At 38.3% G+C, this 23,899-nt stretch overlaps 1 protein-coding gene across 1 annotated transcript; it reads right to left on the bottom strand.

Moving 5' to 3' along the window:
• Positions 1–1,444: 1,444 nt before the first annotated feature.
• On the bottom strand, positions 1,445–23,290 carry LOC308686108 (constitutive coactivator of PPAR-gamma-like protein 1 homolog). Its single transcript, XM_081358481.1, has 17 exons — positions 22,511–23,290; positions 20,951–21,197; positions 19,347–19,429; positions 18,031–18,159; positions 17,524–17,614; positions 16,064–16,128; positions 15,729–15,973; positions 15,159–15,243; positions 14,818–15,039; positions 14,558–14,729; positions 9,850–10,099; positions 9,566–9,680; positions 8,179–8,388; positions 6,872–7,064; positions 5,447–5,588; positions 3,941–4,037; positions 1,445–3,308 (listed from the first exon to the last, which is right to left on the bottom strand). Exons 1-17 carry the CDS (start codon positions 22,982–22,984, stop codon positions 3,003–3,005), a joined length of 3,126 nt encoding a protein of 1,041 aa, XP_081214607.1. The 5' UTR covers positions 22,985–23,290; the 3' UTR covers positions 1,445–3,002.
• Positions 23,291–23,899: the final 609 nt, after the last annotated feature.

Below are 23,899 nucleotides of genomic sequence, written 5' to 3' on the forward strand. Positions count from 1 at the left end.
TATATATATATATATATATACGGAGAGTTCAGATGCAAAAGCCTCTAAATGCCATCAGAAATTTTCTTATAGAATGGTCATTTTTATCAAGCTTGTATATTTAAATTCAATAATTTCACTTAAATGGCAATGAAGATTACCTATTTATTGTCATTTAAGTGAAATTACTGAACTTAAATATACAAGCTTGATAAAAATGATCATTCTATAAGAAAATTTCAGATGGCACTTAGAGGCTTTTGCATCTGAACTCTTCATATATATATGCACACACACATACTCATGCATTTTGCTTCTATAAAAAAAATGCATTAAGTTTTATAATTGCAACTAATATATACATTAAGAAATTGTGCCAATTACATATACAAGGTAAGTTTTTTTTATTCATTGTTTTATATATAAATATAGCCAAACATTACAAAGATATAGCTGAGATATATCCTGTTCACTCACTATGTAATTATCAGTGTGCTACAAGCAAATAATTTGGAATATTTAAAATTTCTGCTTTATACTGACGATGTTTAAAAAATAATTAAGAATTAAAGAACATAAAAATGTCCACCAGGCCATATGGCCAACAAAGGGATCCAAAGAGACTCATGGCAAATTAATCAAATGTCATAAGAATATTGAAACATTTTGCTCAGGTACACTCAGAGCATGGTCACAATGATGCACGTTTCGTCTAAATACACCAAAGTGTTGGTAAAATACATCATAATAAAAATTAACTACTTTGCATTACTCAATAAATCTAAAACAAAACAAAACAGACCAGTGACTATAATTGCAAAAAAAAATGTTTTCTTTCTTACCAATAAGTGCTGTCCCAAACTGCTTTGGGGAAAATTCAGGGAAGATCTGATGAATGGCTCTAGGATAAATTTTAAAACCTATAAATACATTTAGTTGGCTAAAAGTATAGCCAAATTGAGTCAGCTGTGTTCACACAGTTCACTCAGTTCAGTTGCAACCTGAAATGTAAGTGCACATTTGACCTCTTGGTGGCGCTAGGGTGGTCTGACATAAAGATTAGCCACCAGTAGTGTTCAGACTTCCGCCAATCAGTGCTCTAAATATCACATCTTTTTATGGTTGTCGGGTGTGCCATAAAGTCAAAGCCACAAAAAGAGGAAGATGAAACTAACAGTTAAAATAAGTGTTTGGCTCCTAGAATGCAAAAAATATGTCAATCATTTATAATCCAATATTAGACAAATGTTCTACAAAACGTTCTCAATTCTAGAACATTGCTGTTTTCATGCAGCAAAAACTAAAGTCTATTACTAAAGAACATGACTTGACAGTTTATTCTCCAGCAGGGGGCTGAAAACATCCACATGCTGTTGCAAAAGCTTGACTATAACACTGTAAAATCACGAAAAAAGGTTTGAGATCACGAGCCGTCAACTCTTAAAAACACACGCGCACACACAAAGAGAATTATTCTAAAAGAATAAAGACTTTTATTAAGCATTGTAAGTTGCATTCAATTTCCTTCAAATACATCACACCACAATCCATCAACAATCACTCAAACCCAACAGTAGTTCATTCTTTTACAACCCATGAGTTAGGGAGAAACTCCGATCAACTTACATCAAGGTAACCTACTTAGACTTGCGACAGGGGACTGAGGGGAATACACCATATTTCTGATCACTAATGTGCAATGAAAAGCATCAGGAGGATTAGATGGAGAAGTAATGATTCTCGTTTTAAAGTACGTTTAGAAGTCTTGAAAACACTAAAGTAAACATCAAAATGATTACAAGTGTACTTGCTTAGGCTAAACTCTCAAATGGGAGGGTCGAATGTTTCGCATAACTTGTTCTGAGCTAAGAAAAGGGGGAAGAATTTTAGATCAAAGCCATTTTTTTCCCAAAGATTGGTATGCTAGTATGAGTGCGGAAAACAGCAACAGAGAACAATAATGTATACAGTGATGAGTACACCAGGATTAACAATATTTAAAGTGGCTAGATAATGTTGGAGTAAATACAACAGAGGTCAATAAATCACAAAAATAATAAACTTAATGTTAGCGCAAATCAGTTACTGACTAACAGTTAACACCTTTTATAGGACTATTACTGATTATCAGCCTTTTAAAATTTTGCAGATGGGCACGGTATTTGTTATGAAGGAAGAAATAAGACAACATGCATTAGAACTACACACCTTTTTTTCTTTTTCTTTTTTATCGTGAGCCATGCAGAAAGTTTAGCTGAGACAGTTGTACTAATGTGCTACGTTTGATTCAAGAAACCACGTTGATCGTTGCTCACTGATGCATGGCATTTTCTGACACGGAAAGAGACATTGGTGTTTTTTCCAAGAGCTCATTTTTCGAACCATTTCTTGACATATTACCTATAACCGCTAATGTATGACATATTGAAATCATCAGAACTTAAGATGCAGTAGTAACACTAGTTACTCAATGTCAAAACAACCGCACATTTGAAACAGGAGTTAACTCTCAGTGATGTCTTGGTTTTCTCTTTTTCAAATCGTGAGTTTTAGGTTCTCAAACAATAAAAAAAAGCATTTACTGTGACAATACGAACTCAATTACAATGGCAAATATATATATATATATGGTACTTGAATCTCAACTTACTAAAAACTAAAAGACTGGCAAATGAAAATCAGTATTTCGGTATCTGCATTTCATCGAGAAAGTAAAATAATTTCATGTAACCAGTTTTAGAACGTGTAATATCATTGACGAGGGAGAACACCGTCGTTCATCATTAAACTGGTAAGATTCTCTATATATTGACTTGTAGATCTATGCTTTCCCGAGAGGTATCCTCGTCATTACTTGTGGCTTTAACTCGCTGACATCCAAGAGGGATTTCAAAAATTCGTAAGTCCTCATTTATCGCTTTCGGAGAGGAAAAAATGTACACCGACTGTAGGCCTTCCATCCTTCCAGATATTCCTTAACACTTAACCTTCCATCAACCTTCACCCTCTCTATAAAAATAGGTTTACTCTTCTGCTTGTAAGACAGCGGCGCCCAGGACTTCATCTCTGCAGCCCTCGCCGTCTTCATTTAGTGCATTTAAATGAGGATTAGTATTGCACATTTTAGATTCGTTGCTAAAGGCACTTTCAGGTTGGTTTGGAGCCCTGCTTTCCCCTTCATTCCCACTGAGCTGGTCTGCCTCTTCACCCTCCACCAAGCCGTTCTCCGCTGTATCTTCTGAGGACACATGTGGCGTTTTGGTCGCCAACTTGGGCTTCTTTCTGTCTTTTATCTCTTCATTGTTTGAGGCAGCATATGCAGGCTTGCTCTGTTAAAAATTAATTTTGCACCATGTCCATCAATCCAATCAGTGTAAAAAATTAAGAATAAAAATTACACCATCACTGATTTCTGAAGAATAACCACAAGATATGTCCCAGGACATGTGACCCCTGGAATTGATACACTACCATTTCGAATTTTGATTGGTAGGTTTTTCTTTTATGTTTTTGAAATAATTATCTTATGGTAACGAGGCTGAATTAATTTGATCAAAAATAAAGTAATAATAAAATTAATAAAATAAAAGTAATTTAGAATATCATTTATTCCTGTGATGTCAAAATTTTCAGCATCATTACTCCAGTCTTCAGTGTCACATGAATGATGAGAAATCATTCTAATATGCAGATTTGGTTCTCAAGAAACATTTTATTATTCTTATTAATTATAATTATTCGTGATGTATTTTTTCCTCAGCATTATTTGATGAGTATAAAGTTCAAAAGAACAGTATTTATTTGAAATAGAAATATTTTGCAACATTAAAAAAATGTCTTTGTCACTATCAATTTAATGCATCCTTGCTGAATAAAAGAATTTCTTTAAAAACATTTTTTTCTGATCCAACACTTTTGAACAGCAGTGTATATACTCAAACAATAAGAATATAACATTCACCTGGTATGATCCCTGACTCTTGAACCCTCTACTGTAGTATTTGGTTCCTCGACCAAAAGTCCTTATAACAGGAGTAGAAATCACACCTCTTGGATGACTGTTCAAAGGAAGGAAATTAAGAAAAATTATACAGAGCTTGACATTAACTTTTTTTGCCCACCGGCCACTGTGGCTAGTGGTTTTCCAAAGTTACTAGTCACTCAGAATTTTCACTGGCCACAATTTTGACATCAATACCATGGGGAGAAACTCCCATATAGATATTTTTAATATTATCTCATAATTTAGCAGCATGTATAGACCCTTTCCAAAAAATTTGAATATCATGGAAAAGTTTATTTATTTCCATAATTCCATTCAAAACGTTAAACTTCCATAGATTATAGATTCAGGGCCCACAACTTAAACGATTTCAAGTATTTAGTTGTTTATTTGTACATAATTTGGGCTTCCAGCTCATAAAACCCACAAAAACAGGATTTGAATATTACATGAAATCACACAGTAATTACACAGTGATACCATGGTCATTGAACCAGGTTTTGGTTCTTTTGGCAGTGTGGGCAGGTGCAAATCCTGCTGGAAAATGAAGGAAGCATGAAGTGCTCTGAAAATGTCCTGGTAGACGGCTGCGTTGACTCTGGATTTAATAAAGCACAGTGGACCAAAGTCCTCTTTTCTTATGAGAGCAAATTTTGCATCTCATTTGGAAACCAAGGTCCCAGAGTCTGGAGGAAGAATGGAGAGGCACACAATCCAAGATGCTTGAAGTCCAGTGTGAAGTTTCCACAGTTTGTGTTGGTTTGGGGAGCCATGTCATCGGCTGGTGTTGGTCCACTGTGCTGTCCACTCAACGGAGCCGTCTACCAGGACATTTTCAGAGCACTTCATGCTTCCTTCAGCAGACAAGCTTTATGGAGATGCTGACTTCATTTTCCAGCAGGATTTGCACCTGCCCACACTGCCAAAATAACCAAAACCTAGTTCAATGACCATGGTATCACTGTGTAATTACTGTGTGATTTCGTGTAATATTCGAATTTTTTTGAAATCCTGTTTTCGTGGTTTTTATGAGCTGGAAGCCCAAATTATGTACAAATAAACAACTAAATACTTGAAATCGTTTAAGTTGTGGGCCCTGAATCTATAATCTATGGAAGTTTAACGTTTTGAATGGAATTATGGAAATAAATAAACTTTTCCATGTTATTTAAATTTTTTGGAAAGGGTCTGTATATTAGGCTGCTGTCACTTTAAGACCTAACGCACAGACCCATATTACAGATGCACATGCATTTGGCGGGTGTAAATGTCAGGCCCTGTATACAATATTTAAACGCAGATATTTCTGCAACGGAGACAAATACAAACAGTGAGTAAGCAAGTCAATTAAAAATAAACTGTACTCCCCAGAAAAGTAAATATAAATGTATTTTTGGAATAAGACAATAAAAATACAAACATTAAATTTATTTAAAGAAAAATGACTGGATATTTCATGCTTACCCTCTGGTTGGTCCACCAACTGACACTACCTGTATGGGAAACGCAGCTCTTCCTCTTCCACGACGACTACCGGCCCACTGACCCACCACTGTGCCTGCAATCTCAAGCTTACCACCCTGTGAAGGGATAGCTTGAAGGCCTACTAGAGAGGAATGAAATGAACAACGTAACTTTAATAACTCTGAAGAAGCTGCATCCTTAAAGCTGCAGTTTGTAACTTTTTTTGTGTTCAAAATGTACAAAATTTATATAATGAGCAAGTACATCATGAATCCATTTTCCAAACCGCATTTTTATCTTATCCTGAATCACTATGGTACACCTATAATACGTTTTTATGTTCTGACTATTTTAGACTGGTTCAGGTTGTACCACTGCGGAGTGGCCCAGTAATTGCGTGACTCGTCATGGACATAAACAGAGAGAAGTAGCTCCGCCTACAATGTTGTTCCGCAAGACGCATGCAGTTCTGTTTATTAACCACTAGAGCGCAAAATGTTACAGACTACAGCTTTAAATGATTAAATCAAACTGGTTTAGCTTTTTTAGCTAATCGTGTTTATGACAGCGATGTACAGTACTTGGTGTCAGATCTTTACAAAGAATCGGTTGATCAAGTTCACAAAAGTTCTCTTTTCAGACTATTAATGGTAAGAGTGAAACGGTCTCTTCTTCACTCCAATTGACACGTTTTCTGTCTGCATTTGACATTGTCCCCATCAAACGCTGAAACTGCTTTTTATACAATGCGATGCGTTACCGTAACTGTCCAAAGCATGTGATCATTGAAAAAAATCATTATTTTATAGTATTTTATGCAGTGAGAAAGGCTATGTCAATTGGCATTGCATTATAAATATACCTTATCCTTATGAAAATACCAGAGATGGCTTGAAGTACACAGATAAACCATCATACGTAAATTCTCATCATGTTTAATCAGGCAAAATGTCTCTATCTGCGTTTTATTCAGCTACAGCTATTGCCTGATGTCTTTGTCCATATTAGGGATTTCCTGGAACTTATTACTCATGAGTCTCACTTGTGGGCTTTCTTTCCAAGAGCGAGTATGAAAACAAATTACATGTCAGAGTTTAGCGATCCATAATGCTCACATCGTCCTATTTTTGGTCAAAATAGAAAAAAAAATCCTGCTCTCTAAAGAACAAGGGTTCACTGGGGTTTTAAAGCTGGGTTAAAACGATGATAAACCAGGGTTAAGCGCATTGTGAAAAGCCCTTAATTGATTGATTCCTCACTTTTACTACCTAGTAATGAACATGACTTACATGGTATTAGCATGCTACTTTTAAAAGAACATTATTGTGTTCAAATATTTCACATCTAAGCTACTAAAACAATTGCTAATGAAAAAGTGTTTGGTAGTGAATGTGTACTACCAACCAGTCTAGCAATCATTCTTACCAGGCATGCCCCTGCCTCGAGCCTGCAGTGGGGGCAGAGGAGGTGGTGGAGGGTAGAAGCTGTTGTTGTGGTGGTAGAAAGGCATTGCGTGTGGAGGTGGAGGGGGGAATGCGATGGGCTGGTGTGGCCGAGAGAAGTTCAGACCCTCCAGGATACTCTGACGCATTTTCTCCACCTTGGCAACTAGCTCTGTCTGGAGACAACAAGAGGACACATGTACATTTTAGATTGGCTATAACTCTGGATTGCAATCGCAGACTTACAATTTCGTCCTTACATTACAGAAAAATTTTATGTGAAATAAGATTTCACATTAAAAGTTTACTTTAACCATACATCAGTTTACACCTTCAATTCTGTGGATTAAAGATTAACAATTAAGTCAATATTACAGTATATATTGCGCAAACAATGAATTACAGTGAGCTACGGAACCATAAATTAAAGTGCACTACAGACTGCAAGCTCAAAAACATCTTTGTTAAACATTTAAAAGTAGAGAAAGATATATTTGTGATATAATTTATATATTATTATAGGTTTTGTTTGGGTTCTGTGTTTGCAAATATAGAATATGTGAGCACCTCTGGTTGATGTCTTAATATTTCATATAATTTTAATGCATTTTATATATACACTACCATTCAAAAGTTTGGGGTCAGTAAGGTTTTTAAAACGATTTTCTAAGAAATCTCTTATGCTCATAACGGCTGCATTTATTTAATATAAATACAGTTAACTGTAATATTGTGAAATCTTTGTGAATATTGTGAAAAGTTTAAATAATTGATCATTTCAATATACTTTAAAGTGTGATTTATTTTCAGGATTCTTTGATGAATAGAAAGTTAATTTGAAATAGATCAATTTAATGTGCCCTTGCTGAATAAAAGAAAGAAAGAAAAAAATCTAACTGACCTCAAATGTTTGAACAGTAAAAATAATAATAATAATAATAATAATCACTTTTTTTTCCCCTAAACTAAAATGCATCAACTACAAACACACCCCAAATTATTGACATGGAATTACAAAATGCTAGTTTAATTTCTTCAGTCACCCAAGATTGTTTAATTGCAGCCTCAGGTGTCAATTTAGTATCAAAAAGTTTTGTTGGTTCTGGTTTTGTACTGAAAATTTATTTTCAAGAAAAATTTGCTTCAATCCATCCCTAGCACACAGTTCTATCATCAATCTTTTCTGCTGTAATCTGGTGTGTCAGTTCTGTTAAAGTCGTTCTGTCTGTAAATCATGTGACTTAAACTTTTATGCATGGAAAAAAAACAGTGTTGCCATGCCAATTATACCTGACCGTCGCAGAGGTCAATGAGAGGGGCCTTGTCTCTGTTGGCCCGGATGAGTTTACTCTGTAGCAGCTTGCCGTCAAAGTACATCCATGGACAGCAGTGTTCCCAGGGAATGGGCTGCCCGCACACGTCATTGGCAAACAGCGCCATATCCACTCCACTCATAAAAAGAGCAGCCACCTGAACGCCGCGTGGATCCAGGTTATCAATCTGGAGGCGACAGATGCAGTGACAGTTAAACAAAGCTCTTAAGGTTAAATAAGCAACATGCTAAACCACCCAGCAGATTACAACCCCCTCCTCCCTCAGCCAAAGCACAAAGCAAGCATGAACAAATCATAGTCTATCCATACATGTAGACTAATGCACAAACCACACCAGCCAATTCACGAACAGCCAGCAAGGCAACCAGCAAAGGCAGCAGCGAAGCAAAAAGCGCGCATAGATCGACAGAGCTGACAGACATGGACAAACACGACACAGCACAGAAGGTGTGGATGGTTCACGTGTTTTTATGAGCTCACAGCAACAGAGCAGGGGAAAAAAGCAGCTCAGCCAGGCAAGTAAACCATCTACACAAAAAGACCACATTCCTAGCACTCAAGTTGCTCAAATGCCATGTCTTTTCCCGCAAAACCGACTATCAGATGAAAACATGCTTTCACAAAAGCATCAAGGCCGATCAGCCTGGCAAGCGTTCTTACAAAATAAGAAGTGTCCAGAAAAATACTTAAAACCTCACTTTTTGAAACGCAACTGGCTATTTGCTTGAAATACATCAACATGTAAACATATCAGATTATTAATTAAACTGGATAAAACGGAGCCGGTTCAAACCAAATATAAATGTGAAACACACACAAGCTTTAAAACAAATGTATTCATTTATCCATGAACTCCTTCACAGATTATTTACTTATTTTAACACTAAAACACTTAGTTCGGATGCCAAAAAATGTGTTCAGGTATCCATACTTAAAACAAATCATAAAAAGTCATCGTCATAATGACGAAAAGTTTTGTGGGCAAAAAATTATTTTTGAATATTTTGTCCTTTCTTTTTTGGATGCCAAACAATTCATTCAAGTACACTTTTTTTTGTTAAGAAATGTAAATGTGTTCTCATACTCAGCGCAAATAGCTTTGCATACAAACAATTATCTGCGGATATTTTAACTTTTGTATGACTAAAGTTATCCAAACTTTTCTTTTAGAGATAACATATTTGTCATTAGGCTCTGTGCGAATAATTTGCGCACAGCATTTTATGTGAATATTTTTCTTTCATGTCGACCTGTTGCATATGCCTTGATGTGAACAGGCCTTTAATGTGGGTTTATGGGTATTCTCTGGACGCTCCTCGTGCAACATTCTCCACATAAATCACCTTCAGGTCCTGCAGCTGGTCAGGCTCATAAAGTTTAGGAGAAAGTGCTTGAGCTAGGAAAGCGTCAAGTTCGTTACGACGCAAAATTCTTACTCCTGGCCATTGTAACATAAACCTGAATTAAAACACAAAGGAGTGAAATATTACAAATAAACAAGAGCTGATACTGAAGGCCCCTACGGCAATGGTTTAAGCCATTTGTAATCTGTGGGAAAGCATTTAACTACCATGTTTTTTTATGTCTTCCAAGACTTTAGAAATAGAAACTGTGTTTAGATGCTTACCGTAGTACGCAACAGAGCACCATGAGTGGTGTGGGGACATTGGCAGGGTTCAGCATAGCTGGAGTGTCCGACCTCATGCAGGCCAAAAAAGCCCTCATCCTCCGGTTCTTGTCCTCCACTGCCTTGCCCAGCCAGAGTTTCTTCAGGTTTGGGCAGGTCCACTCCCGAAAGGGAAGTGCTTCCACTAGTTCAGGGGTGTGTGGAGATTTGCCTTTGTAAGCAGCCCATTCTTTTATTATCACTGTTGGATCTACAATGTCACAAAACAAACACACTGTTTAGTCTGCAGATGTGACTAAACATCAAGAACTAGTTAGCTTAACATGATGTTTGACAACATAGCATGTAATCGAACATTTAAAAAACTTGGCAAAGACATCTAAAAATATTGAGTGTAAACAAACAAATGTAATATTTGAATATACAGTGAGGAAAATAAGTATTTGAACACCCTGCTATTTTGCAAGTTCTCCCACTTAGAAATCACAGAGAGGTCTGAAATTGTCATCGTAGGTGCATGTCCACTGTGAGAGACATAATCTAAAAAAAAAATCCAGAAATCACAATGTATGATTTTTTAACTATTTATTTGTATGATACAGCTGCAAATAAGTATTTGAACACCTGAGAAAATCAATGTTAATATTTGGTACAGTAGCCTTTGTTTGCAATTACAGAGGTCAAACGTTTCCTGTAGTTTTTCACCAGGTTTGCACACACTGCAGGAGGGGTTTTGGCCCACTCCTCCACACAGATCTTCTCTAGATCAGTCAGGTTTCTGGGCTGTCGCTGAGAAACACAGAGTTTGAGCTTCCTCCAAAGATTCTCTATTGGGTTTAGGTCTGGAGACTGGCTAGGCCACGCCAGAACCTTGATATGCTTCTTACAGAGCCACTCCTTGGTTATCCTGGCTGTGTGCTTCGGGTCATTAAGACCCAGCCTCGACCCATCTTCAGTGCTCTAACTGAGGGAAGGAGGTTGTTCCCCAAAATCTCGCAATACATGGCCCCGGTCATCCTCTGATTAATACAGTGCAGTCGCCCTGTCCCATGTGCAGAAAAACACCCCCAAAGCATGATGCTACCACCCCCATGCATCACAGTAGGGATGGTGTTCTTGGGATGGTACTCATCATTCTTCTTCCTCCAAACACGTTTAGTGGAATTATGACCAAAAAGTTCTATTTTGGTCTCATCTGACCACATGACTTTCTCCCATGATCATCCAATTGGTCATTGGCAAACTTAAGATGGGCCTTGACATGTGTTGGTTTAAGCAGGGGAACCTTCCGTGCCATGCATGATTTCAAACCATGACGTCTTAGTGTATTACCAACAGTAACCTTGGAAACGGTGGTCCCAGCTCTTTTCAGGTCATTGACCAGCTCCTCCCGTGTAGTTCTGGGCTGATTTCTCACCTTTCTTAGGATCATTGAGACCCCACGAGGTGAGATCTTGCATGGAGCCCCAGTCCGAGGGAGATTGACAGTCATATTTAGCTTCTTCTATTTTCTAATGATTGCTCCAACAGTGGACCTTTTTTCACCAAGCTGCTTGGCAATTTCCCTGTAGCCCTTTCCAGCCTTGTGGAGGTGTACAATTTTGTCTCTAGTGTCTTTGGACAGCTCTTTGGTCTTGGCCATGTTCGTAGTTGGATTCTTACTGATTGTATGGGGTGGACAGGTGTCTTTATGCAGCTAACGACCTTAAAGAGCAACTTGCAGGTTAGAAGACCCAACAAGTCAATGTATAGAAAAATAATGTAGGAACTAGATTTTCTTTAAAAAAAAATTATAAATATGCTACAGTGGCTTCTGGAGTCGTTTTTGTGAGAAAATTTTACTTCCGCATCTGAAAATGGGCGTGACGGGCGAGAGTCGTGACGTAGCACGAGGGAGAGCGGTCGATTCACACAACAGGGAAATATGGATTGCAATGACATTTCGGACGCTGAGGAAATTGTTTACGGACCACAGCCATACAATTATGAGCCTGCTAGGCTGCCAAGAGAGCAGGGACAGGCCAGGATTAATGTTAGACAGAACATATTGGAACTTACAATAACAGAAACTAAGCTTTGATCAGGCGTTTGTCATGCTCATTAATATCCGCCCAGACTAACGTTACGTGATATAACTTAGCAGTGTCTCATGGAGAGACAGAGAGATATTTATTCATGATACATTTTTTGTTCCATAGGTGCTTGTGTGGGAAATGCGAGGCAATGTTTACAGCTGAGGAAAGTCAGTGTTACAGGGAGGTGGATGCATACTGGGCCTTAGTGGAAAATGCCAAACTTCCATGGTTGCAGTTAGTGTTACTACAGTAAAGCCATGGTGAATGTTGCTGATCTGTGGACACTGGATAGTTCGTTCATTCATTGCACAATGTTTATTCCTGGTTTTCACGTCAGCGCTGTTTGATTCGTTAATAACGGAGAAATGTGAATATTTCTCACTAGATCTCGCAGCGATGTTATTACTTCAGTGGCGAACTCTTTATTTACCTCGCAGTTAGGCTACAGTGTTGCTTGATCAGGCTCGCGCTGCACTGGTCCAAACTGATAAACGGTCCACACAAACACAATAACGAGTAACTGTTAGCTCAGTTTCGTTCCGCTTACATTGCGTTTGCCAGTTGATGTTGTGCTCCCGCCTACATCCAGCGGGAGAACCCGAAGATGCGTACACTGAAGGAACCGCACTAGCTCTGAGTCTCACCCGGTTCTTACTTCGGTATCCCATGTTGAACTCCTTCATATCGCCGGGACGATAATCATCCGATCTGAAGTGAACGCTACACACGACCGCGTTTTCCGAAGCCGACGCGGAAGAGAAATCCCGTCTCTTCACCTGCACAACCCGCACCCAGGCACAAAAGATAGCACCGTCCTTTTTCCTGTTAGGAAACCGGTGGACTCGATGTCCTGACAGGCTGGAGTTTTTGCAAGCTCCACAAACACATACATTTACCATGACGATGATAAATTGAAATACAAAAACTACTGAAAACACACTGTCTCACGACCGCTCTTACTGAATACCAACCTACTCTGCACTGAGCCGCGGCAGAGCACAGCACACGTCTCCCTCGTGTGACGTAAAATGACGCGATGTTGAAAAAAAAGCGGCTTGTACGAGCAGTCAAAGAAACGCTCACTTTATCTACTAAATTGGTGTCATTATGTCGTTTTAAAACATTTTAAATCCTGCATTATCTTTTCATATGGTATTTTCATACACGTTTATATATTCATTTAGATTTTTTTTTTACCTGCAAGTTGCTCTTTAAACAGGTGCATCTAATTTAGGATAATAAATGGAGTGGAGGTGGACATTTTAAAGGCAGACTAACAGGTCTTTGAGGGTCAGAATTCTAGCTGATTGACAGGTGTTCAAATACTTATTTGCAGCTGTATCATACAAATAAATAGTTAAAAAATCATATATTGTGATTTCTGGATTTTTTTTAAGATTATGTCTCTCACAGTGGACATGCACCTACGATGACAATTTCAGACCCCTCAATGAGTTCCAAGTGGGAGAACTTGCAAAATAGCAGGGTGTTCAAATACTTATTTTCCTCACTGTATATAGGAAAATAGCCAAATATTCTCTTATTGGTGGATCATGGGTAATGCAGTTTTTTTTCACTAAGAATTTAGCCATTTATTTCCCCCTAGTTCTATGGAGACATACATTGCTAATCCCAGAGCTCTTAGTAGGTCTGCCTTGACAGGATTTTCTCTAATTGAATAAATGAATGGAATGTTTACTTTTGAATAATTGAGTGTTACTGTTTCCACTGAGGGAAAAAAGACGTCAGCATGAAAAGAGCTAATGTTAGTTCTTGAATGATGCTAATTATTGAAAAAAATAATTTGCCTGCATACGACCAAGAATAACAAGCTAATGTCAACGCTCAAGTGCACTACTCTGAGTAATTAGATCAGCCATCAACAGGCCTCTGGAGAGAGTTCGGGAAATAACAGTAGGGTTGGGAACTAACAATTTCAAGTACGTCTGAATACTGGAACGTTGGACCAACAGATCTGATCAAATACACATTTTTCAATATTCATTTAACAATTCAGGAACATGTATCAGTATTGAACAAGATCAGTAGAATTATAAACTGATTTAGATAAAAATTTGTGAAATTTAGAAATTTAGAAATTTCTAAATTAATGCAAATTCATCCCAAGTTGGAGTATTTATTTTAGCTGAAAAGTCAATTTATTTATTTTTAACTTCAACATCCCAATAACTATATAAAATCTTTTAGTTTGAAATTCTACATTTTTGCCTTTTTATAAACATCTATTAAATGGAACTTCTGAATAACACCATTAGGGAAGATGATAAAAGTTCTGATAGATTTATTTTGAATTATTTCCAAAATGTTGGCTTTTTTGGAAAAATTGGTAAAGGTCTAACTTATGAATATTAATTACATTAATTACTGTTTGTTCCAAAAAGGTTGGGTAATAATGTTAGCAATACAATATTAATATTCATGAACAAAGTTTTCTCTGTAATCTGTCATTTGTATTTGCCAAATTGATAATAGCTTAAAAAATTTTGATGGTACTTAAAAACTTAAACTGGTGTTGTTACATAGATTTAGATTTTTATTTTAAATACTCTGGAACCACAGAGAACTTTTTGCTTATTTCCTGACTGTTGCAAATGAGAAGTTTAGTTACTCACAATCCGGGAGGCGATTTCTCCTCATGGCGAGTCTCTCTGCCTTCTTTTTGGCCTCAGCCAGGCTGAAGAGCACCCCGTAAACATATTGACGGATTGGCCGGTACAGCTGCACCGCAGAGGGCAGGTCTTTGTTAGCTTCATCCTCAATGGTGACAGATAACTTTAGCTCACCCTGCAAAAAAAACACCATCAAACACCATCAATCATAACAGTTTAATATGGAATTGTTACAGTTGAGATGCTAGTAACTAAAGGTTTACCTTGGTAAGAACATGGTAGATGTACGGGTACATGAGGCCCTTTTTGTGTCTGTGCTCGGCGACTCGTAGCACCTCTGGTGCCACCATTGGTAAAGGGGGAGTAGTAATATCCATATGATTTCTTGTTGGCATCGAGAGGAGGGATGGAATCTGGGCATTGACCCCTACGTGACCTCTGACCACCAGGCCTTGGTTTACAGGGGAGGTCACAGATGGATCAGACTGAGAGAGAAATCAAAGAATTCACTAAATGGATATAAAATTATTGCATCAAGATTATATATATTATCTTTAAACAAGGATATCATATTTTGACATATAAAGCTAAAAAGTAGACCTACTTTATTTTGGTCCCGATGGTCTCCTTCTGGGATATTGTCCATTTGGTTTCTCTGTTTGTCCCATCCCTTATGGTCACTTAAATGGCTACATTTGAGAACGAAAGGATGCAATGATATTCATTTCGTCAGGTACCAATAAGCTGATATATATGCCTGCTAACAAATGAATGGCCAATATTAAAATTCTATTTTGTCTAAACAAATTTGAAAAAAAAAAAAAAAAAATTATCACTAAACATTTGAATCAATAGTTTAAATACTACAAGTGAATTTAGGCATCACAACATTATAATGTATGGTACAAAAATTTGACATTCATTTTGTAATTTACTAAAGATAACATTTATCTTTTTTTAAAAAATGGGGGGAAATTAACATACTTTTGTCCTTTTACTGGTAAAATATCCAATATCAACAGTGTATATAAATAAATAATAAACCATAAAAAAAAAAACAGTATCAGCTGATACAGTTTCCGTAGCAGAAATAATAGTAGTAAGCATCAAAACACAGACCTCCCACAAAACTGTCTTTTGAAAAGACACATTTTCATTGTTCTCAGTCACTCACTTGGCAGTGGAGCCTGTGTTTTCCTCGTTTTCTGAGGACGAGGATGTGGACGACATGGTGAAGAAGGCCGGGTCTGTGTGGTTGTGAGCAGGGTTAATGGGGGACAACCTCTCGTAGAGCGGCGTGTGCTCCTTCCCGTCACTAGGAATGTTGCTGTAGCTGTTCTGTTCTATGAGCCCTTTACCCGACAGGTCCGCCTCATGGACAGGCTCGGCCAACGGAGGGCCGGAATAGCCATGCTGGACCTAGGGGAATGAACGAAAACATGTATTTGTCAGTGTGATGAGTGAGCGCGAGTCATTCAGGATGGGCCATAATGGTGAAATGGTACTCACCCCAGGTTTGCCTGGAATGTTAAGCATCTGCGGTGCTGCTGGCACTCCCATCTGATTTGGTCTGACTGCAGGCATACAAGTGTAACAAAAAAAAATCTGGTTCAATCTCTGGAGCAAAAACAGGGGGGAAAAAAAGTAGAGGAACTTGGAAAGAAAAACAGCCATACTGAGAAATGACTAAAAATCCCTTACTGAGATTCTTGTTATACCGCACATCCACCCACCTTAGAAACTGACCTTGATGCATTCAAAATGTGTGTAGGCACAGAGATGTATTGAGGTTTATGAAATACAGCTCTTGCAGTCCTGCCCATACCATTCTATGCAAGCTAGTTTCCACCAGGGAAAAAAAGGTAATTGCAACTTTTTCTTTAAATCACACAATTCTGACATTTTTAGTCAAGTTATAAACTCATAATTGCTCAAAATCAATATTTTACCTCAGAATTGTAGAGTTTCAAACTTGCAATTCAGACTTATTTCCCTCAGAATTCTGAGTTTATATCTTAAAATTCAGAATCCAAATTGTAAGATATAATCTGTAAGATATAAACGGGTAACTGCGACTTTTTATCATACAATTATGACTTGAATTCCTAATTAACATCTTGCAATTGAAAGTTATAAACATATAATTGCGAGTTTACATCTTGCAATTCAGATTTTTTTCCTTTGAAATCTGAGTTAACATCTCACAAACTTTTTTCCCTTGGAATTTCACGTTTATATCTCTCAGTTCTAAACTATTTCTCAATTCTTAGCATTGCGAGAAACAAGTCTGAATAGTGAGATAAAACTCTATAATCTCTATTGATGGGGATGGGGGGGGGGGGGGGGGGGGAGTCAGAAATGCAAGGTAAAAGCCACAATTACCTTTTTTTTTTATTCCATGGCAGAAATAAGCTTCCATAACATTCTGACAGCATCAGAACATTAAAAATCATGCAAAAAGTTGACCTGTCTGAATTCGGAAAAGACTGTATTATAATTCTACAAGACAATCCCTCTAATTTGTCAAACATGCTCTAACTAATTGGAAGATGTCGAATCGAATTCTCCCCTCGTCTCATAACTATTCAATTGACACCGTTTCAATGGAGCTGTTGAAAGTTTTCAGGCGAGCAGAGGAGAGTTTCTCCAGACTAGCAGCTCTCTGTGCAAGAGTCCTTTCTAAAGAAGCCTATTTGTATGCACAGGGCACAGCAGCCATTCCAAGTGCACACAAGGTCCGAGGCAAGTGGGAAAATTTCTCACATTACTGTGAGGGCTGAGACCGAGAGAGGTGGTTAAGAAAGAGACAGAGCGTGCCTCTAAAACCTGGCCTCAAACACAGACAGGAAAACATAACACCAAGCAAGCATTAGTAGACATGTGCTGCCCCAAGAATTTAACAAGCACAAACCAACAGGAACAAATGACGTTTAATGGAAGATGGAAATCAAAAATATAGATAATCTTACCTAAATAGGGGGGGAAGTAAGGGGGCTTGCTGGCATTGGCGTAATACTCCACTGCTTTTTTGAAACGGACAACTTTGTCATCGGTTCTGGACTAGAATGCAAAACCACAGAATTAACATAGGTAACAAGGCATAACATTTAATCGTTTACTTTCCCCCATGTTATCCTCATCCTGGTTAACTTTATTCTGTGGCACACAAACGATATTTTGAAAAAAATAAACAAGTTGTTGTTTTGGACCCCATTGACTTTCATTGCATGGACAAAAATAGCCAAAACGTTCTTCAAATGTCGTCTTTTGTGTTCTGTATAAGAAAGTCATGACAAGAACATGAAGGTAGGGCTGCGTGATTTGGGGGAAAATATAACTGTGAATTTTATGATTTCAAATGTGTTTTTAAAGCTTGACTATGTTGCCTTTATTCTAATCAATTGTGCAGCCCTACATCATTTTCATTTTTGGGCGAACTATCCTTTTAAAGGTGCTACAATGATGCCTTAGCTTACCTGAGAGTGCTTGAATATGTCTTTAGTGATTGTGTCCAGATCATGGACATCCTGTAGGTTGCGGACATAGTCTGCCACGGCTCTTATGACGACATCACATGGAGGAAGAACGAGTTGGTGCGCGCGGACCTGGGTCAGAGAAAACAACCCATCACACCCCCAGCAAAAGCTCCTTCTGCTTAAAATGTGATGGGCATCATAGGAGTACATATCTGACTGGGTACAATCCGATACGTGTACAAACACACAGATATTAGGTTAATCAAGCTTAATTGACAATGGAAATCATAAACTGCTAAAAATAAATAAAAGAAATGCCTATTTTTTTACAATAACCACCAAGTAATTACTAAATATAGATAGACCCAAACACAGACAGACCCAAACACAGACATACACAAACATAAGTCAAGAATGATAGCGATAAAAAGTGACTAAGCACGCGTGGATCTCCAAGTCAGGTGTTAAAATCGAGTAAAGCCCACTCTATTCTAGCTCACAGCGAATCAATAAAGCCATCTGTCAAGCAACAGTAACAAGTTGAAAAGAGAAGATAACAGAAGGTTACGCATGGAGCCATTCCTCCGCTTAACTCTTTCCTTTATAGTCGCAGTAGTTGATTTGCTTTTGCGAGATTCAAAGACTGAGTATTTAAACCAAAAGAGTACATGTTGAGGACAATGCTGAAGTGACTTTGCATGGTCCTGATAAGTTATTTTCCAGACTTCATATCAATCTCGTTGTCAAGGAAACTGATCGTAGTGGCTTGTAACTGAGGAAATCTAATGAGAACTTTAGTCTTTTTTTTTGCAACATTTAGGCCTGGTTTCACAGACAGGGTTTAGATTAAGCCAGGATTAGGTATAGTTCAATTAGGACATTTAAGTAGCTTTTATAAATGTGCATTGGGGGAAAAAACATTACTGGTGTGCATCTAGAAAAAAAACAATGGCACTGATATATTTTAAGATATGTCAGTGCAAGTTACTTTCAGTTAAAACATGCATTTTAGTCTGGGACTAGGCTTGAGCCTTGTCTGTGAAACCAGGGGCTAAACATTCACTGGTCAACATAGAAAAACCTGAAGTTTAAATTGTTAAACACAACACATTTACTTCTATTACATAACGTATTTGAGAGTAAAACAGGATATTCAACGAGCATACCAGAATGGAGCCAGACTGAATGCATGTTTGCTAAAAATGTTAGCTATTTAGCTTAAGTGCTAAGTATTAATGAACACAGCTAAATGATAAGTGAATCTATGCAGACCAAGACAAAAATCAATAAAATAAAAATGTAATAAGTGGCTTTACCTTCAAGGATGCTAAAGGGTGCTCAGGACCAAGTAAACTCCAGTGAAAGGCAGCCAAGTCTTCATCAGGCAGTATGTGATTACCTTCAAAAACAGCATCAAGTTTTATGATCATGTATCGCAGAAGTACTAACTTTGTATACTTTTTTTATTGCAGCTGTAAAACATTTTTCAGCCATGAAATTGAATGATTTGTGACAATATCGATAACATTTGAGCAATTATTTCTACATGTTTTTTTTTTTTTTGAAAAACGGAAAGCTAAAAAAAAACAGCATTTATTAGAAATTTACTATCACTTTTGATCAATTTAATGCACCGTTGCTGAATAAAACAATTTTTTTTAAGTGCCCCTATTAAGCCATTTTAAAGATCCCTAATTTTGTTTTGGAGGTCTCCTACAATAGGTTTACATGCATTCAAGGTAAAAAAACAACAACAAAAAAACACATTACCTAACAAAATACATTACCTAATTTCTCAGAGTCTGAAAACGGTTCATTCGACGATTCGGTCTTTCTAAACCCCTCCTCTCCAAGAGCTTACTCTTTTCTGATTGGTCTATTGTTGTTGGTCTACCACTCACAGCATGTGTATGGGAAACAAAACGCCTATAGAACTTATTCAGAGCAGCGCCATGACAGGTTTGAAAGTGAGTTTGTACCGTGTTTTCAATGGCATCCACTGTAAAAAAAATAATTTAAAAAAAGGGTGTATAAAGCTCCCAGATCACTTATAATTTTTCACAGCTCATATTGTCGGGAGTTTTTTTATCAACTGAATTTTCTTGGAAACATATTTTTGCAGTGTTTCATCAGCAGAACAATCCAGTGATTGATTAAAGAGTAGTACAACCCACTGAAGAAATGCATGTCCATCCCTCTCAGCCTCGCTATTATTCCAGTTTCAAATCAAAGATGGTGCTGCTGTGAATAAGGTCTCTTCCCATATCTTAATTTCAGCTCTGGATCTTCCTTGTTTGCACAGTGACACGGACTGTAACTATGGCGTCAGTTTTTCCGTATCAATTCTCAAAGTCGTCATCCTTTTTAATTGCATGCAAAGAGGATTTGTAGAGCTGAAAACAGCCTCTTCTCGACAACAAGAACCAAACTCAACAACTACAGTGTTTGAAGTCGGGTCAAAGTAGAGTTTGTTCGAGGCCAGCCAATGAAGACCATAAGCTGGCATTGTGCAAATTTGTTACATTGTTAAGTATGTAAGTAACAGGAAGTGAGGCCGGAATTGCTGACGGTTCATGTCGGCAGTTCAGAATCGATTATTTCTTTTAGGAGGCAACAACTTTATGTGCAATTTGATCTTTAAGACTTTGCAGTCTTTTACATCCAGCAAACAGCTACTTTACACACTGCATGAAAGTTTATACTAAAAAAAAACATAATAGGGGTACTTAAAAAAAGAAACTAGACCCCAAACTTTGTACAAAGGTAATGCAGGACTTGATTAGAGTAGATGGAATAAATATTATAAAGACAAACCATTTTGTCTTTGGAAAAACATTCACAATAAGACTAAGAACATGCATTAGGGTTAGTGTAGGTGTCATGTTGTAGTGAAACTTGTTTGGCAATCCTACAAACCTACCTAAAAGTGAAGCGAAAATGACAAAACGATTTGGATTGAGATTAAGTTGCTTGGCAACTTCGTGCATCAGGTATTGGCTGGTGGTGAGGCTTTTGCCGTTGCGGCTGAGTTTGAGAGCATGGGCACTGAAGTAGTACGGGATGTTGCACAGGGCGTAATCAGAATCATAGGCCACCAAGCCATGGAACCCATTTTCTCTAAATAAGGCAATCACTTCCTGGTGATGATCCTCGATGGTCTGGACAACCTGAGTGAGGAAGCAAATTACAGAAAGGCTCATTAGAAGAACGAAAACCAATTGACTATACTGCAGGGTTTCACAGATTTCTAGTCTAGGAAATGTTATTTCTAATTGCATCACGTAATGGCTTCTCTGTCAAATGCTTTAATCGATTAGCACTATTTGAAAGAATCAATGATGAGATGATTCTGGGCTGTGATGTGAATTTTAAAACTATACATTGAGCAACAGGATGTTCTGTGGCCTTTACTTGACAGGAAAACAAGGCATGACTCGTGAACAAATACATTTTTAAATCCATCACATTGCACACATCCTGGCCCACATTTCCGTTTCAGAATTGATCCAATGTTTATGAGTACAGGAGATAAGTACCGGTAGATAAAAATCCCAGTAGTATAATTTTCCATGCTAACAATCCATATTTTGCTGAAAGTACCCTAAAAAAATAACTAAATGCAAACAAAAGTGTTTATAGGCAAGAATCTAGTAAGTCATGTCTCTCTTCTCAGAACAGGGCCCATAAACCTAGTCACAGCCTGTACTGCTGCTAAATCTCAGCAGAAGTGACGCAAGAGAGCGTGCAGCCAATCACAGAGCAGTGCTTACTATTTCTGTGTCACAAAAGTGTGACGCAACAACCAATCACAGAAAAGAAGAGGTGGCGCTTCCTTTTGCCAGCACGACCTACTACTAACATCGCTTCATTTCTGCATTCATACATAAATGCATGTTAATTCTTCTATTCTGAGGTTTCTCTGTGTTCACTCAATGCCTGTGGAAATGAGATCTGATCAGATACAACCAGTCCTCCAGATTTGTGTCCAAGACCCTGCACACCAAACCCATGTATGTTCCAACAAGTTGGATGCTTGCTGAAAACCAGCCTTAACTGATTAAAACAGAAGTTTTGGGCAGTTTTCAGCTCTTCAAGCAAGGTGAAATATTAAACCAGCAGAAAATCTTGGTTCTAACATGTTTGTGTATATGAATGAATGCAACATGTAAACCAAGGTAGGGCTTTATTCATATTTGAAGAACACTGTTTCACTGTCAGTCTAGTTTGATTACCTTCCCTTGGTCTTCTGACTGGTTTTGGAAACTTTTCAGCTTAGCCAGACTCTAAAACCAGCAACAATATATGACTGTTTTTGTTAAACTGGATACACGACAACACGATATAAGTCTAGGCCACCTGCTAGCTGCAAACCCACTGTCATGTAAGACGAGCACTTGCTTGATCACTTGATCTGGGTCTGGTTCTGCTAAGCTAATGGCAGCATATGTCAAAAACACCCCGAGCATCTGCCGCTACTCACCCCGATGTGGAACCTGAGGAGCGCCAGGCGGATGCAGTGGGCCATGCACACCGGGGGCAGGAACCAGACCTTGGGCGGTGGGGTTCCCTTGTTCTGGATATGGCTGACGATCTGCTGGGCGGTCTGCCTCTCGTTCACCTGTCGCTTGACCCACTCGTGGAGACGGCCTTTCTCCAGGGCGCCATTGAAGCACACTAGCAGCTCGATGTTGCCGTTGAAACAGGCTTTGGCGAGGGCTGCGAGGTACCCAAGCATGTGGTTCCACTGGCCTCCGCTCACCCAGTCGGTGTAGAAGCCGCCGTAGAGCCGGTGCAGGCAGTTCTCGGCGTCAACCAGCAGCCGGAGCGGAGTTTGAGGGGGTCTCTGCCGGCCGCCGCCGACCAGACTACCCCGGGCGAGCTTCTGGAGCTCCACTGGCACCACGGCATTGGGGCAATGCTTCTCAATGTATTCCTGGAAACCCTGCACACCCATGACTGTAGTTTTATAATATGATATCTACTGTTATTTCGGGTTAAGTAAGAACGTAAAATTATCTGGAGGAAATGGAGACAGAGCGAGAGAGAGTTGCAAGCAAGCAGCCTCTCCCGAATGCTGAAAACCGGATTGAAGAATATTGCGGCGGATGTGATAGTTGATCAATCGAAAATCAATCAAATCGGAGATGCATCTGTAGTTTTTGGTGAGTTGTTTTTTGGTTCATGGCTGCTTGCCGCCATGTGCACCCTTATGGAGCCATGTCTGCGGTCTGGATGTATCTGGTGAGTAGGAAAGACAGGAGAGGAGCGACGCAGGGCACGTACAGTCAGTCACACCGGAGGAGGAGTCTGGAGTTCAGTGGGCGCGGTTCTCGTGGAGGAAAACTGTTGCATGTTATGATACTCTTGCTAATATAAAACGTCTCATAATGGCTAACCGTATCCGATTACAAATATATTATTGTTTTTAAAGGTCAAAATTTTAGCAATAACTATTCCTACCCTGTAAATAGTAGGACTAAATAACGTGTATGGGGTACGAACACTATTAATATGCTATATACTATAATACTATACACAAATTACACTAATGTAATTTGCTATTGACTTCTATAGGGCTCTATGGTTCCTAAATCAGATGTATTTGCTACGGTAACGGACATAATTTCAGTTGGGACTATAGTTTTACTTTTCGTTAGATCTAGAATCTAAAGTGAATTATATAATACATTAATAACTGTTAATGTTCTTAAAGTTAATGAATAGCTTTTTTAATACTGGGGGTCCATCTGTTGGTTGAGGGTCTGGTTTGGGTCCCTGGTTACAGGAAAATTAAACATTTTTCAAGGTTCAATCGATAGAGGGCGCCAATGCGTTGTTTATTTTTGTACATAAGAAGCCAGACGTTTCT

The sequence above is a fragment of the Scardinius erythrophthalmus genome, assembly GCF_964197995.2.
Source record: "Scardinius erythrophthalmus genome assembly, chromosome: 25".
In the NCBI taxonomy this organism is placed as follows: domain Eukaryota; kingdom Metazoa; phylum Chordata; class Actinopteri; order Cypriniformes; family Leuciscidae; genus Scardinius; species Scardinius erythrophthalmus.